At 43.6% G+C, this 17,758-nt stretch overlaps 1 protein-coding gene across 1 annotated transcript in view; it reads left to right on the plus strand.

The window, feature by feature from the left end:
• Window positions 1-17,758, plus strand: part of SMYD2 (SET and MYND domain containing 2) — a 267,680-nt gene that overhangs the window by 109,201 nt on the left and 140,721 nt on the right. Inside the window, exon 2 of the mRNA XM_085612913.1 lies at window positions 14,445-14,508. Within this exon, the coding sequence (XP_085469039.1) occupies window positions 14,445-14,508 (64 nt within the window). The remainder of the gene's footprint in view (window positions 1-14,444; window positions 14,509-17,758) is intronic.

Below are 17,758 nucleotides of genomic sequence, written 5' to 3' on the forward strand. Positions count from 1 at the left end.
TGGAGTATCAGGAGACTGCACAGATCCCCATGTGTCTCCTATTTTGGACAAAGGATCCACTTATGGAAGCTCTCTAATCTGGTCAGGTCTGCTGGTGTAGGCAAATCTCACCAAGACGTTTCCAGTGTCCGTTTACACTGCCATCCAAGTACCCGGTTGGCACTCTTCCAAATCTTATTTACAGTGACCGTTGGGGGTCGGTCTAAGGCCCACCATGTCTCTGCCATTTATTTCTCTCAGGTACACCTCAGGTGTCATGGGCCTCCAGTCTGCTTGAAGTGAGGGTTCTTGTGGTGTAGCAAAGGCCCAGTCATTCACGATCAGAAGGTGAGATGCGCAGTAATGGAGTCTAAGGTCGGGAAGGGCGATGGCTCCCTCATCTGAGGACCTTGTTTGTGTGTTCAGCGCAATCCTGAGGACATCCCCGTCCCGTAACAATAACCTTGTTGTGCTGTTTACACTGTGGAAGAATGTGTCTCAGATTTCATAGGGTTTGCTCTGGAATGTAAATAGGAACTTAGGCAATGTTGTCATTTTACATTGAGCATCCCTTCCCAGCAATGATTAAGGGAGTTTTCTCCAATGCTTGACATTTGCCTTGCATTCCTCTAGTGTTCTTTCCAGGTTGTTGCGCATGAACACTGTTCGGTCCTTGGTGATATAGAGCCCCAGGTAGGTGAACCCGGTCTGCTGGAGGTTGCCAGGAGTACGTGGGCATTCCACCTACTTATGCCAATTTGTGTGGACCCCTGCATAGTCTCAATATATGTTCAGTATTTCTAACATTTGTAGAGATGGATCGCTCCATATAATGAGATGATGTCAATCAAAGATGCAAACCATTTAAAATTAAACAAAAAATCTGATATAAATTTCTTTGTATATTTGTACTTTTCATTTTTTAACAATTCTAAGAACTGATTGAAACATACAAATACCGTATCACTATCCAAAATTATTGGTGGTGTACATTTAACCTGCAAGGCTTTTTGTGCTTTATTTACTCCATGGCATAAAGCATAATTTTAAGAGGTGGACAGATAAAAAAGTTCAAATTTTACATCTCGATTTTAAAGTGAACAAAAAGGAAAGATATGATCCATTCTTTGCAAGCTGTGCCATTCAAGCTCGCTCACAAGGGTTAACCATTAATTAAATATATTTGTTTAAATGTGTTCATGAAATGCTCTAACAAGTTATATGGATAGGTAGGACTTGATGTTTTAGGTACAAACACTACAATAAGCAAGCTTAGTATTTGGTCACAGTGATTTAAGGCCTAGCGATTTTTCACCCATCCATGTTATAGCATTTTTGACCTGGATAATATTGGACCAACCCACACTATCTTTTAAGTTAAAATTCATATTTTTGACTGTAGATACAGATATTCAACGTCAATGGGGGAAATTCCCTTGTGCCCTTTCTCTCTAAGTATTTAAAGCTGGCTTCATAATTCAAAAGCCCGTGAGAACCAGGGCATCAATAGCAAAAGCATAGGTACTCATGAGTCCTAATTCCATCATTAATGCTAGCAGCAATGAGCACATTTTTACTAATGCTAGGGATTGCAAAATATTACCCTCTATTCAATTAAAAAAAGAAAAGTATTCACTGGAACACAGTCAATACCATATAAAAAGAGTTGCAATTTTAGTGTTAAAAACATTAAGGGGCCAGTAAGATGTTTCCCACCTGTTGAGTAGTACACAGTTCTCAGGATGTGCTTACTCAACATCCAATATCATTATGCCATGCTCCCACCATCCATCCACAAGTTCAACCATTCATCCACCTTCCATTTGGCCCCTCCCATTCGTCATCTCTCCTCAACAACATTCAGCAGAAAGCTAAGTTTGGCACCGGCTACATAACGGCAGCCTAAGAATACTGTTCAGGGGTCTCTATTAAGGGTCCTTCAGAGCACATTTTTGTGGAAGCTTAGCTACTGCATATATAAACATCTTTTTCCACCGCACCTGCCCCGTAGCATGTTAGAAAGATTCTTTCCAACTGTACTTTGAATACTGGAACTCTCCTCAACAAGTTGCACTAGCTACTCTGAGCTACATTTTCATGAAAATTGTAATATTCATATGGCGCGAGAATAGGAGCTCCAAAAGGCAGCAAAGATGTAGGCCATGGAGTGCCCAAAGACTTTGTGTGTATATCTGTCTGGTGGTGGAAAATCCTCATAAAAAAGCAAATTTGAGTGGAGGATTCTGGAATTGGTCGGATGAGGATTCCCAAAGAGCAGACATGACCGTTTTTCTTTATGCCATTGTGAAATCTGAAGAACACACTACCCTAGTTTTGTTACCAAAACTCCATTAGCTGATTGGCGGGTGAAAAAGACATGTGTCCTAAAACAGAAAAAGTCACCCCCTCCTATGGCACTTTCATAAATTTATTCCATCCCCTGTAATTTTAGCAGGATCATGATCCTACCGACTACTGGTCCCACTGGGCATCAGGCATTTCCTGAAGTTGGAGAGAAGGGCAAGAACCCACTGGATTGTTCCATCATACTCCAGATTGTAAATTTCCACAGCAGCCATGGCTGAATAGGCATTTTGTTTTGTGAGGTTGGTGTGGCAGTTTTAACACCGTGACAACAAATTAACAGTTTTATATTCAGCATAATTTCCTTGTGGACAGTGCGTCATAGGAATAGACTTGTGAATACCATCACAAGTCCCCCTTTTCTGCTGTCCAGTAACATCCCTGGCTTTCAGTTTTCTTATGACCCGCCCCACTTTCTGTGATGAAGTCTTCCTAGCTTCCATATCATTGTTCCTTTTCCACACATAAAGCGGGTCACTGTCTTGATATTTTTTCTAATCTTCAAGTCAGTCCTGTTCTGAAATTGATTTGGTCTGATCCCTTTTTAGTGCCTGTTTTTTTTAAGGCACACTTAAAGTCTTGGCAAGTGGCATCTCACACAGAACACGGATCTCCAGGCACCTATGCAGACAATTTTAATAAACGGTTAAAGTTGTGATCTACTTCAAGCACTTACAAGCTATTTATTTATAACACGAGCCATGCGTATCTAATGCCTTAAATAGGGTTCCCCAGAAGCTCTCAAATGGTGGCCTAAAGAATTGGTGCCTGCACCCACACCTTCTCCTTTAGTACGAAATCTGAGCTTTAAATTTGATACTGATTCATCATTTGTGCCTCAAATTCAAAATATTTCATCTGTTTGTTTCATGAAACGCAAATCTTAAAAAAAAAATGCTTAATCTGGTTACGGATAATACCTGGAAGTCCATTATCCATGCAGTAGTCCCATCAAGACTGAACTCTACAAACATTGTCTATGTGGGACTTGTGGCGTACTTGATCCACAGACCCCACATTTTCCAGAATGCAGCAGCTAGACTGATTTTGAGAATCCCTTTTCATGAGTCAGTCACTCCACATTTGCAACGTTTGCATTGGCTTCCAGGCTCTAAACAAATCAAATTCAAGGCATTAGTTTTTGCCTACAGAGCTTTCTGTCAGATAAGCCCTGTTTATATTAGGAATAAGTTTAACCACAACCTTTTGCTACTACAGGTTCTCAAAATATGCAAGGCTAGAACTGGTGGCAGATCCTTTACCTACCTTGCTTCCAAACTTTGGAATGACCGTCTGTTAGTCTTTGCAGAAGACCAATACGCTTTCCATTTTTAGAAATCAATTATAGACTTTTCTTTTTAATTGGTTCCCAAATGATTTCCCTCACGTAGGTGCCAATGTTACTTATTCTGCTTAGCGCCAGGACTCTCCTTTGAAGCAGCTGCATGCTTTTATAAGTGGCTATATACTTATTATTAGTCCTCCTCTGTCCCTCTACACATCTTTCTTCAGGCTTCCCTTACCCCTCTGTGCGACTTAATTATTTGTCTCTTCATGCCCTAGTCCTTATACATGTCAATGTCCTCCCAGACCCTGCTCCCTGTTAGTGTCAGTGTCGCTCCCTGCTACACTCCTGCATATCCTCATTAAATTGCGGTGCAGGGTTCAGCTTTACTTAGGGGGGGGGTTTGGGGAGGGGGGGGGGAGGGAGTTCCACAAAGCATATGTCAGATTTGGCGCTTGCCTTATCAAAACAATATTGCATCAAAGAATAATCACACTGTTCGTTACTTAGGTATCCCGCACTGGAAGGAATTTGAATGGAGTCCAGGTAGGACCCCGCTAGAGGGGCTAAGCTCTACACGACTTGCTGCCAGTCCAGTGGTTTATCTGGGGGGCAGAGATCATTTCTATTTCCAATTAAGATTTCCTTGGGGAATGGACAAGACCAGATGTGAAATCTGGTTACAGATCCACCTGCAAACATATAGGGGTAGAGATATTCCTTGGTGGAACAGAGGTTACCACAATTGACAGCACGTTTTGCTTGTTTCAGATGCTAATTGTAATATCTGATGACTCTCCCAAATGGAGAAATGGAAGCATGCTCTACAGCCATCAGTTCGACAGGGGAAAACCCCGTCCACCTTGCATTGAGAATATGGTTTATAGTAAAAAAAACATCTCCTGCTGGTAACAGTGCGTTGAAAGAAATCTGAGAAACATTACAATACCAAAGAAAGGATAAAGTACATACTTGCAGTCTGTACTGGGAGATTGGTTTTATCAGAGATTCCTACCCCATTCCTGTTAAGTTTAAATTTGGTTTGGGAAATCCGTATGGTGTTTCCAAACCTGACGGTGTGGCTAGAGATGTAGTGAATTATCGATTTTTGCAGGTATTGAGGGCCTTTTCGCTCACAGTTTTTAGCTGTTGCACAGTAGTTTAATTTGATATTGTGCTCCACTGATAGCCAGAGTAGGTCTTTTAGGGTTGGGGTGATGCAGTCTTTTGGGGTCCAAGCAAATTCTCACTCATACCCTCTAAAGCTTCTTAATTTCGTTTTTTGGTGCACCAGCTTGGATTAGATTGCAGTAGCCTGGATGAGGCATGGCCATTATCATTTTTCATGCAGGTGCTCATCTGGAGGAACAGGAGTACCCTTTCAGCATTGTGAGCCGATAATTGATATTTCTTGTGAAAACTGTGATTTAATGACTGAAAGATTGATTTTTCCCAATCCAGACCCCAAGGTTTTTGCTCTTCTGTGTTAGAGATAGGGTTACCACCAGCCCCTGAAGCCAGGGCAAAGGAAGTGTGTGTAGGGTCAGCTTGTCAATTACCAGAACATGATTTCTGTCATTCAGGCACTACTAGGTCTCCTCTATCCAATTGTAAGTACGCATGGAGCTGTTGGTAGCCTTGTTTCATGTAAGTAGGCTATTGTGCAGATGCATGTGTAGCAGAGTCTTGTGAGCGATCAGCTGAAATTGTACATGGCGTTAAGTAATAGACGTTGCCAGTGGTTGCATGCAGGTGTTTATAAACAACATTGGTGACGAGCAGCCTTGCCGTATGATGCTGGATGTATACTTTATTGAGAAAAAGAAATGTCGCTTTGACCTGCCACCTTCAGTCTGCGTGGAATATTATGTTTCATTACAAGTTTGTTTCTGTAATCCATACCCAGAATTCCAAGAACTTCAGCAGAATTTTCTGATCAATCATGAGTTAAGCCACATGAAGATTTGGGAGAAACAAGATTTCATTTTGCAAGCATCTAGCTAGTATCATGAGTGGCTAATCTTAGCAATAATGTATTCTGCACTTATGAGTAGTGGAAGCATGATTGACAGTCATATATTATGTTGCATTCCTTTACGTTATTATTGGATGATTCGCGTAAGAAAGTATTGGACTCTATTCTCTTGACATATTCTGTATCGGCCTAGGTATAGGTGTTTGTTTTGCTTTCTTCTGAATTATTCACTAATTGAAGGAATAAAAACATTGTAGTATTTGAAAACAACATTTGAGCATGGTGGAGGTTTTGAAAATAATAATTTCAATGTATTTTCGCTTCACTGAGAACAAAAAGGGCGTTAGAAAAGTTTGTTCATTAAATACCCGAATAATATGGTTTGATTTAGAATAATCTCGCAGCGAAAATTACTTCGCTTTGCTTTTAGTATTCTTGATTCGAGGTGACCTAGTTTAACTTGTTTTTCATACGGAAATTCATATTTTTCCTGATTTCACTGCTATTCGCTGAGGCACGGAATTTAAATCGTTAATCTGTGAACACATGAAATGCTTTTGTGTTTGTACACTCTCTAATTTCAACACAAAACTTGACAAAATTCCCAAATGTACATGCCGATCAATATCTTAAACTGTGCTGCTCATCAGTAGTGAAAGCGGATAGACACACTGTGGATATGTGAGCCCCCTTAGTTTCATGGTGGAAGTTCAGCAGCAGTGTCAGATTGACTATAATTTAAGATTCCATTTGGACTGGTAGCATTCTTGTCCAGTTGAGCTGGTGATCCCAGCTCCTGGTTTTGGGAAACATTGTCATACGTTGGGCCACGATCAGTGCAAGTCAGTGGAGATTGTTCAAATTCAGTAGCATTTATTTTATGCTCATTATCCTAGTACATGGGCTCTTTTGAAATGCATGATGGGCATTTACCTCATTGGCTTAGAGGATTATTTAGCACCCTGCATGGGAAATGTAATGCTGTTCATGGCATTAAGTGGTTACTTACCTCTTACCTGCTAATTAATTTCTTGTGATAAAATGGCCTTCATGCCAGGGCTTAAAAGGGTTTCAGTGTTGAGCTATAAAGAAAGATAGAAATTAATATGTTAAATGTAGAAAACGTCTACTGACAGTTTGCATTATTTAACAGTCTTCTGCTTTTCGAGAGAACATGCAAGTTTTTTCCGCAGTGAAGCGACTTCAGATTTGTTCAGAGTGTTCTCACAACCTTGGTTTTCTTGGAGTGGAAGGAGGGGTGTAGGTAACTCCCACATGGTTTATATATAGGTCTGTTATCTTCTTGCAGTGCCTAATGTGTGTGTGACTAACATATGGTATTGCTGGGTTTCTTCAAAATGAGAAAGAAGCCCACAGCTTCATGCATAGAACAAATCACCCACTCCTGTCAATACCGCAGGCTGCAAGACATCACTGGCAGAGGCAGAATAACAGATGTTCACCTTTTCACTTCATCTTGTTGAACTCAGCATAATACATGATTTACTCAAACTGTTTCACTCTAAAAGCAAAATTGGACTTGCTGGGGAAAGTTTGTAAACAAGTTGCTTCTGACAGACATGCTTTAATCCTCTATTAATGGAAAAAGAACAATTGATGGACAGAATGCTGAACAATGTCAAACATTCACCCCAGTACAGAGATCTGGGCCTGAATCCATCGTTTTTTTGCTCCCCATGCCATTCCAGTGTAGACTCTTAGTTAATCCTCTATTAGCCAATACTGTCAGTCTTTTACAGATGTTAATAGGGCCTAGAGGGGGAGCTGGGAAGAGCTTTTTCTGCTTGCAGAGCAAAACCAAAGGGGATGATGGACGGACTGTTGAACATTGCAAGCACTCACCCCAGTCAACTGATCTGGGTTTAATCCATCATCATTCTTTAGCTCACTCCGCCACCCCAGTTCAGACATGGCCATATGCAAATCAGTCTGACCCTGTGCCTCATGGGAATAGTCCAGACCAAACTGCCAAGCCATGTTTTCCCTGGACCGGAAGCAAGCATCCTGGAACCGGTTTCTGCCTAATCAGCCGTCATCAGCCAGGCTAGCTTGAATCCAGTGGCAAAGTGAGCAAGGGACCCACGTCTGGGCATACCCTGCCAACTTAGGGCAAACAAAGCAAAACCAAAGGGGATGATGGACGGAGGGTTGAACATTGCAAGCACTCAACCCCAGTCAAATGATCTTTTTATTTTTGCATTTATCACCCCTAGTGGGATGGGTATGCCCAGACGTGGGTCCTGTGCTCTCCATGCCACTGGAATCAAGCTATCCTGGCTGAAGAGGGGTGAAACCCCAAAACCAGTCCTAGGATGCTTGTTTCCAGTCCAGGGAGGACCTGGCTTGGCAGTTAGGGCTGGACTGTTCCATGAGGCACAGGGTCAAGACTGATTTGCATATGGCTGGGTCCAAAATGGAATGTCATGGTGAGCAAAAAAACGATGGATTTAGGCCCAGAACTCTGTACTGGGGTAAATGTATGACATTGTTCTGCATTCTGTCTATCAACTGTTGTTTTTGCGTTTCTGCTTGCAGAGCACAGGTGCATCAAGGTGGAATGTGACAAACAGCATCTGCTATTTTGGGCGAATTCAAGGCACATATAGGAGGGAACAAGGTGAAAGAAGGAAGAACTTCAAGAATACAGAAATGGAAATCATTACAAATAATGAAATGTCTTACAGCTGAGCTTAAGACGGCACCATCAAAACAGGGGTAGTCGTGTGCTTCCAAACCTTATGGCTGACAAGGGCCCAAGCAGGGAGAGGCCCTCCTGAATGGCCCTTCTTTTCTCATAATTCTGGGGGGCCTGGCTAGTACCTCTCAGGGTCAGCAACATGCAACGAGTTTATGTCAATGTAAGTGTTGTTTTATGTTAAGTGGTTATACGTACTTTTAAATTGGCAAACTATACACCCCGTCCCACAGACTTGTATTGCATTATCTTCTGCTATGTGTCAAAGGTAACCTGGACCACAATGCGGGAACATTGGATTGTTACTGTAGACTTTGGAGGCAGTATTTACCTGGCACACGGCTCGGGGGTGAACCACGCACCCTCCCACAGGCTTCTATCAACATCAACCTCAACCTCTTGCGATTCCCGCTTCGCGGGAAACACTCGCTCTTGGGACTACAGAGGAAGTGTAGCGGGGAAGACTACCTGGCCCAGAAGCTCTTGGGGCACACCAACACCTTCCCGCAACGCCCAGAGGAGGCGTATTTAAAAACACCTGACCCGCGCACCGCGGGAACGCGTGCGGGACGAGCCGGGCTAAGCCCGGGCCAAGGGCGGGCCCGTTTAAACCCGTTCAAGAACGTGCAAGGACGGGACGGGCCCCCCCTCTTTCGTTTTGCCTGGGGGATTGACCTGTGAGTACACTGCATCCTATTCTTTTTACTGACCTGTTGGCCTTGTTATGTCCCTAAAGGAGGCCAGAGGTAGAGTGGTTAATGCTAACCTCACAGGAACTATGGACCAATTCATTACCAGGGTAAATTGTGTTATAGACCAGGAGATCACGATGATGGAACGTCGAGTTTCCCAGGACCTCGCGATTGCGAGGAGGTCTTCTATGGGGCATATTGCTAATGTACGGACTCCTGCCCATCAAGGCCTAAATAGTGATATTACTGTATTACCAATTTCAGAATCCCAGATTACACATTTACCACCTTGTGGTACAACCCATGTTTCCTTGGAGGAACAGCCCACGGCTCCCAATTCGTTACGGACATCTCCCCATATGTTGCCTTCTGTCCCCAGTATAGCAAAGGAGAATAACACCAGGCAACTGCGGGAGAGACATCCAGGGGCTATTCCTAAGTATAAGCAAGGGTTGTCCAACAACAATGGTGGGAAGAATAATGGTGGGAAGAAAAAGAAAGCCACGAGACACACTGGAAACCCTAGAGTAATTCCTGCTATATTGGAGCAGCCTGATATGGATATGGATGCCTTAGCAAATATAGTTGCACCTTTAGCTCATTTAACATCCACTAGAACGGCAAATCAGGCTGCAAGCGGGGGGATAAGCCAAGCTGAAAGGGCAGAGGGGATGGTCCCCGAGTTGACCAATATTTGTGATATAATTAGACTTCTCCTTCGTCCAGTGGAGGATAGATTAAGCAAGATTGAACAGCATTTAATAAGGATTGAGCTTGACTTTATGGGAATCGTCAATTCCTTAAAAAAGGATGCACCTTCCAGGGTTTCTCAGCTACTAGATAAAGCCAGAGGAGAAAATGTCCCGGTTGTCCCAAAAGTCACCTCAGCATTGACTATAGATCACCAGGCTCCAGTTGAAGCCTATAAGGGTTCAGCTGCGGCTGTTGTCAGTAATTCTTGCCAGTACAACACACCTCAGCTTAGTGAGGGTGATGGGGTCCCTATAACCCAAGGTCCTAGGGGGAAAAATATCCTTAATTTACCCCCGGAAGCTTGTCTGATTGTGGTAATTCTGGCAGGGGTCCCCGAATTGGGTAAGCATGAAGTTGATTCTCCTACAACTTTGGGGAACAGGGTTGTCCATTGGTTAAACAAAAATAGACCATTGCCATTACATATAGTGTGTAAAATACTTATGGTTAGAAGGATGCCATGGGTAGGACACCTGGTCAAGAACATAAGGGGGGATTGCATTTTGATCAACTTCAATGACCCTAGAATAGTTGAGCATATTTGTAATTGGAGATAACCCAGTCCAGGAGTAACTATTCGCTCTCTCCCATTGACCTACTTTTATCCCCCAGGTCACTTTACATCTTTAGCGGATGGGTGGACATTAGTACAGCGGAATGGGAGGGGGCTGCCGCAGGGGGGTTGGCATAGGCCTCTATTATCCTTAGACCGCACCCCCATTCACAATCGATTCAGCGGTTTGGAGGCTGTTGATTGACTCCAGGATAGAGCAGGAGTACCGATTAGTCCCTTTTTCTCTTTGGGCTGCCGTATTCCTAGTTCTCTTGTACCACCCCAGTTTCCGGGTCTTGAACTACCAATTCCTGTCAGAGTACCACAGAGGGTTAACAACATTGCTGGCCGAGACTTAGGTCATTCCCCAGGTGCCTTAATCTCCTGTGATGGTTTTACCAGTCATTTTAAGCTTGTTTCGTGGAATGTGGCGGGCCTACGAAATAAGCTTTCCTTACCGGACCGGACTGGAATGATTTTATTGATGGGTATGATCTGTGTTTATTTCAGGAAACATGGAGTCTTGAACCGCTGTATAAGCCTGGCTTTTCCTGTTTCTATGTACCAGCTACCTCGGTAGGTCAAGGTCGCCCATCTGGAGGGCTCATGGTATAGGTCAGGGAAGAGCTCAATCTTCAGATCACTCATCATCCTTGTACTACACCAGATGTAATGAGACTCTCTCTTAAGGGTACGAAGAGTAATAATACCTGGGAACTCTTTAACATATACGTTAGAGGCACCCAAGGGGGAGCAAAATCCTCTACCATTTCTGTCCTCTCTGATATGCTCCTTTCCTGTCCCTCTGATTCCTTTATTTTAGTTTGCCGGCGACCTTAATTGCTCATTTGAGCCTTTAGCTGTAGATGACATCCTGGGAATCTATGATGAGGATGCCAGATGGGGCATCCCCTCCTTGTCGCTTAAGCCAGTAAAGAGATGGTTACCGGTTGTCATTCAATTGAATGCTCTAATGGTAGAATTTGGGTTAAGAGCTGTAAATGGGCGCACGACCTCTGATGTAATGGGAGCAATTACATACAACAGGGTCTCCTGTCAAAGTAGAATCGATTATATAATGGTTGACAGGAGGGCATGGAAGTTTGTGGATGATATGGTCATTATACCATCAGTAAACAGTGACCATAATCCTTTGTCCCTTACAATGATGGAATTGTGGCATAGGAAGGAGCACACCTCCACCACTGGATCGAGAATGTTAACTAAGACAGTCTTATCGTCTAATTGTAACAGGTTCCTCAAATGGCCTAAGTTTATTATGAATGAGCTAAGATTAAGTACCTTAGAAGAAATCCTTAGTGATCAGACTATTAGGCTTTCTGCAGCTTGTAAGGTTAGGGCTGGGCCCGTTGCTGCAGTAAAAATTTATGTGGACACTATAGATTTGATTGGCAGCCTGTTTTTAGACCCCAGTAAAAAGCGCCTGATGAGTGTCAAGCCAGTACAGAAGTGGTTCAATAGAAACTGTAGATTGAAAAAAGCCAGTTTGGTCCTTGCTATCAAATCTAACAACTCGAGTGACGTCCGGCTGGCAAGACTGCAGTATAGGCAGGCCATTGTAGATGCAAAGAGGGATTGGGAAGAATCGCATTGGGATAGTCTAAAAACTGCGTGTCAGTCCAAGAACGGCGAGCTTTTTTGGGCTTTAGTGAGAAGGTCCAATGGCCGCGAATTGGACCAAATCCCTAATCATATAACGGATAGGGAGTGGTTTGAGCATTTTAGGAAACTGTATGTAGGGGATGAGCAATTAGGTGGCCTTGGGCGCTCAAGTGGCACCATAGCCACCGACACTGTTCAGGTTTCATTTACTAGGATAGAGAAGAAAGAGGTGGAGGCCGCTATAAATAAGATTGTACCCGCTAAGGCCCCGGGACAAGATGGTATTCCGGGCGACCTATTTAAAGCCAATACTGAGGATTGGGCCTCCTATTTTGTGATTCTCATTCATGCTTTGCTGGAAGGCTCACCGGTCCCGAATTCTTGGAAGGGGGCCGAAGTAATTCCTATTTATAAGAGGGGTTCCGGGGGGGACCCTGCCAACTACCGTCCAATTAGTCTCATAGATGCTGGACAGAAGCTGGTAGGCAGGGTTCTCCTGGAGAGGGTCCTCTCATGGGCGGATGAAAATAATATTATCTCACAGTTCCAGGCGGGCTTTAGGGCCTGTACAAGTACGATTGACCAGGCATTTAGGTTGGCACTTTTGCACTGGAAGGTGGTTACCATTGGCAAAGGCGGTCTTTATTTGGCATTTATTGACCTGAAGACCGCCTTTGACTTCGTCCCCCGTGACCGCCTATGGCTGGCCCTGCAGGAGATGGGGATTGCTCCGCCCATTTTGAATCTCTTGGCCCGTATGCACGATGGTAATTATGCCTGCATTAGATGGGGGTCACAGGAGCAAAAAAACTGATAAAATCCCTGTGAATAGAGGGGTCCGCCAAGGATGTGTACTGGCTCCAACACTCTTCACGCTTTTTGTGAACGGTGTAGTCTCTTTTTTGCTTGAAGTCAATGCCGATGCCCCGGTCCTGGCGGGTGATAAAGTCCCCGCACTACTTTTTGCGGACGATACGTTGTTAGTATCGAAAACTCCGGCAAGATTGCAGAAGCTGTTGGACCGCTTCTGTTTGTTTTGTAAGTTGAGGGGCCTTGTTATTAACACTTCCAAAACTAAGCTTCTTTACTTTAACCCGAGTAGATCGTCTAGATCTACCTTGTCTCTCGAAGGGGTGCCATTAGAGCGCGTCAAAGAGTTTGACTTCTTGGGGATTAGAATTTCTGACAAATTTAAATGGCAGCCTCATATTGATAAAATGGCACTAAATTATAAGCGGGTAGTAGGAGTACTAGGGAGGGAACTTCGTGCCTCCACCTCTAAGCCCATTGCTCCTGCTCTGGAAATCTACGCTGCAAAAGCTGTAGGCTGCGCCCTTTATGGTGCAGAACTCTGGGGTTTTGGTTGTGTAGACGTGCTAGTCACTTCAGAAAATAAGTTCTTCAGGGAGCTTGTATCGCTCCCGAGGGGCACCCCAACCAAGCCACTTTTGAGTGATTTGGGTCAGCGTTCTATTAAAGACCTAGTCACTCTGCGTCCTCTTTTATTTTGGGCGCGGTTATGGCGTACTCCAGAGCTCTCCAGGTATGCTGATGGCCTAAGAGAGGTCATGAATCTTTAAGGAGCCTATAAAATTGGATGGCTAGTTAATATAAAGAAGCTTTTTCTGGCAATAGGCCTTGTAACTGCTTGGGAGTCTGGGGCAGTGCTATCAAAGGCAGAAATTAAGAGAGCCTTTTGGGCATGGGTCGATAATCAAGAGCAGAGGGACCCAAACCAAGGCAGGCTGACTGAGGCATTTCGGCAGCACAAGCCCACGCCCCGACTGGAGCCCTATCTAGACTTTATTAAGAAGCCTAGAGATAGATCCCTTTTTATTCAGTTTAGGTTGGGCACCCTTCCTCTTCGTGATCGTACTAGTAAGTGGAAGCCCCCGCACCAAACCCCCGTGGATTGTCCAAATTGTTTAGGTGTCACTGAAAATATTCCTCACCTTTTTTTTGTATGCCCAGCCTATTCAAAACCTAGACTGAAATGGTTAAAACCTGTGTGCCTGCAGCTTGGAACTAGGGACCACTCTGTTGCACTTAGAATACTCAAGGCTGACGCTAGTGCAACCTTAGTGTGCGGGGTGGCTAAATTTCTAAGTTGGGCTTGGTTGATTAGGCGGAAGGCTATATGATGAATTTGCTCAACTAAATGTCTCTTGATTCACAAAGCTGTTAAAGTTAAATACATTTTTTAACTATTTATTGTAACAAAAAGGTTTTTATACGACTCTTCTTTTAATGTATCTTTTATGAATCTTGTTTTAATTTGTAAATGTGCTTTTATGATATCAAATATCGAAATAAAGCTTTGTTGATTATTTGACAATGCGTTATTATTTCGGCATAAAATTATTAGTCTGCATAAAGTTCTTTAAGTGCTTATCATGTTTAGGAACCGTTTCCTAAAGTGTTTGTTACCTTCCTTTTCAGAAAGATTTCAGAGAATATCTAGGAGTCTTTAACCTGCATCTTGTTGTATATTCTTGTTTTTTTAGGAAAGAAGGCTTGTCGAAGTGCGGACGATGTAAACAGGCATTTTACTGCAACGTGGATTGTCAGGTATTGCAATTTTGAAACTTTCTTTTTTACTTTTTGCTGCTGAACACCACTGTTCTCCAAAGTAACATATGATTGCACTTAGTCACCTGAGGTATGTTTCTCCTTTAAGTATCTGACTCGTTGGAATAAGTAAACTTGGGCCATTTATACATGTCACTCTCAGAATATTCCCTCCAAACAGAATAATGTTTGAAGAAGTCCACAACTACTTTAAAAATCTTATTGTAGCCAAAGTCCATCCCCAGCAGTTTGAGTATGCCCTTCTATGCTATGTTTGTTACGCTTGAGATGTATGTATGGCAAGGGGTGGCATTCTCCACTGGAGAAGAATGCAGAGCTTTCACCCCTTCATGGGTATGTCTCTATAATAAGCCATATACCTTCCCCTTGAGGTTCGGCTTGTATAATCACATATATAATTATCACATCAGCACTAGGACTCCTGAACCTTTATTACAAGGGTGCAAAAGGCAATGATCATGCAAATTATTTGCTTTCATTTTTCCTGGTTACATATTAATGGCCACTGGCTGTGTTATAGACACTATTTTGCTAACACTGGGACAGATCTCTGAACTTATATACAGGTCTCTTTGTTGAGAAATATTTTGAGAGATCATGGAAGGTCCCTTCTGATATATACTTCTGACTGCAGATTCCTCAACTTTTCAATTCACCCAGGCACCAGACTTGATCCGAAAACTTTTTAGCAGCTGCTTCCGTGCGGGATAGGTGGCACCATGGGACTATGTGGAGGCTTCATCGCGCCTCCAGCAGTGATGGCACAGAGCCATCAATAGGCAGCACCCCTGAACTGACATCCTGTACTTATCATCTGCGCCTTTCATTGCGGATCTGGAGCTCTGCTCCCGAACTTTGTCGGTTCTTTACCGACTTCCAAACGTCTTTTTCATCACAGCCAGGCATACGTCTGCCCCAGAAGACAACAGGCTTTAAACCTGCTTGCATGAATCTTGCAACCAGGTCCTTAAGCTTTCAGAGCCTTTGTTACTTTTAAATGAAGCCCTGACGGAACGCATGACACTGTGGTTGAAACCGTGTTCAGCGACACCAGTAAGTTGCCTCATTGCTACGCTCCATAGGCCTGCAAGGCGAACCCAAAGACCTTTTCCATCGCTCTGCCTAACAGATGATCAGGCATATTGACGCATTTGGTAAGGGGGTATTCTCTTTTGCCAATCTGGCATTTGAGTCTCTGAAGGCCTTTTGTTTGTTGGGGAGAGCCACTCAAGGCCCCTAGGATATGTCAAGTCAGCTCCTGCCTGCCCTCTTCGAGGAGTTTCAAAATACTTTTGCCCAGATGGTCCACAACAGATAGGTCACAGCCAAGTGTATTTTGAGAGCTGGCCTGGACACCACGGACTGTGTGAGCTGTGCTATGAGCACTATTGTAGTGATTCACTGTCATGCCTGGATGTGTGCCACAGGTTGTTTTGGGGACTTGTAGACATCCCTTATGGATATGCTCTTTGATGGCTTCAGCTGTTTTGAGACGAAGCAGATGTGGCCTTACTATGGGTAAAACATGGCCTTACTACATCGCAACACTTGGGCTTACTGTCCCGGCCCGCCATTTCCACCAACAATGTAACAACAATGGAAGGGCTTTTGTGTAATCATAACGGGGTGGCTCCTCCGCTAAGGTGGAGGAGCGTTGCCTCGCTGCTTTGAAGCAGTGAAAGAAATGAAAAATAAAATGATAATAACGTAATGTTAGCATCATTTTATTTTGTCCTGCTTCTGCAGCTTTGCATAACGGGGCGGGGCTGCTCTGCTAACAAAGCATGGCAGGGGAGTGGTAGCATCCTCCTGAGTGCGCAATGACTGTTTGGCAGGCACATGCACTTTGCATGTTATCCATGCATGCTGCATTTCAGCCTGCGTGGAGAACATGCCCATGCCCCCAATCCCTGGCTAAGTGCCAAACTACAGCGCTTAGACAAATCACAACGCTGCATTTCAGCATTGTGATTGGTCAGGGGAGCCTGGCTGCCTGCATCCTGTTCCATTCCCGTGGACAGATGACGGAGAAACGCAGCGGTAAGGTACGTTTTTTTCTTTTTTAATAATCCCATTACCCCCCACACCCTCCGCCTCGCCACCCCCGATCTATGCCAGCTGCTACTGAATCATAATGCATGTGCAAGCAAGACCGGCCTCATTGCATACAAACATGATTGCATATAATGTTAACAACGGCATGTGATAGACGTAAGGCCTAGAAAAGCTGGCTAATCATTTGAAAGGTAATACGAATGAGTGCATGCTCAATCATCATGTTTTCGGGTTAGAAACTCCTTGTTTTCTAACACTGTTCAAGCTATCAAGACCGCAAAGGAAATCTTTCCACTTCTTTGGTGCACTCATTCCAACAGTGGCTGCACAGGAAGATGACCTTGGAGAGATCTGTCTTGGAAGGAAGAAAGTGAATGTAACATTAGCTTCCGTAAGCTTCTGTAAAAAAGCATTGTTTGCACTTTTTTTGTCGCATCATTGGTGAGAAAGGTACATAATAAACCAATGCAGGGGTAGGGTTAGACGCATGGCCCGGTTGCTGAGGGAAATGCTGAAGGACTGAATTTCCAGCTCTGAGCCAATGGCAGCATAAAACATGAGGAGAAACTATACAGGGCTTGCCAACATTTAGACTTAATTCATCAATATAGCCACATACATTAGCCGACAATATTTAGACTCTTTGGGTTTGAAGTAAGTCAACAGGTTAGGGATGTGTGTTGGAATATGATTGGGGCTTAGATACTATTTCCCTTGATCTGTATATTACCTGCTTAGTGGTTCATATTAATAATGATCATTCTGATACACATGATTAGTAGACAAACCCTGCTAAATTAAAGAATTATATGGTATTAGTATACCAACAATTCCATTTGCATACTAGTTTGAGGGCAAGGGTCTGGCTCCATTATCTACACCTGCAGATAATAGATTCTCTGATAGATATATTTAACTCCTAACACTCCCTCAACTCATTAGACACTTGTCAGTCCTCCTTTTAACAAAGAAGTGTACATTAATTTTGGGGTGAAGGTAATCTACTGGGTGAGACCCCAATAATATTGGGATGAATATAACCCAACTCGTGAGGTCTGGCCTTCCTCCACATGCAACTATCTCGGTCTGTTCAGCAGCCTGTTGTGCTCTTTCGTGGCTCAAGAGGACCTAGTTGTGGCAGAGGACAGGCCACAAAGAAGGCCAGCCTCTCTCT

The sequence above is a fragment of the Triturus cristatus genome, chromosome 6 (genome assembly GCF_964204655.1).
Source record: "Triturus cristatus chromosome 6, aTriCri1.1, whole genome shotgun sequence".
Classification (NCBI taxonomy): domain Eukaryota; kingdom Metazoa; phylum Chordata; class Amphibia; order Caudata; family Salamandridae; genus Triturus; species Triturus cristatus.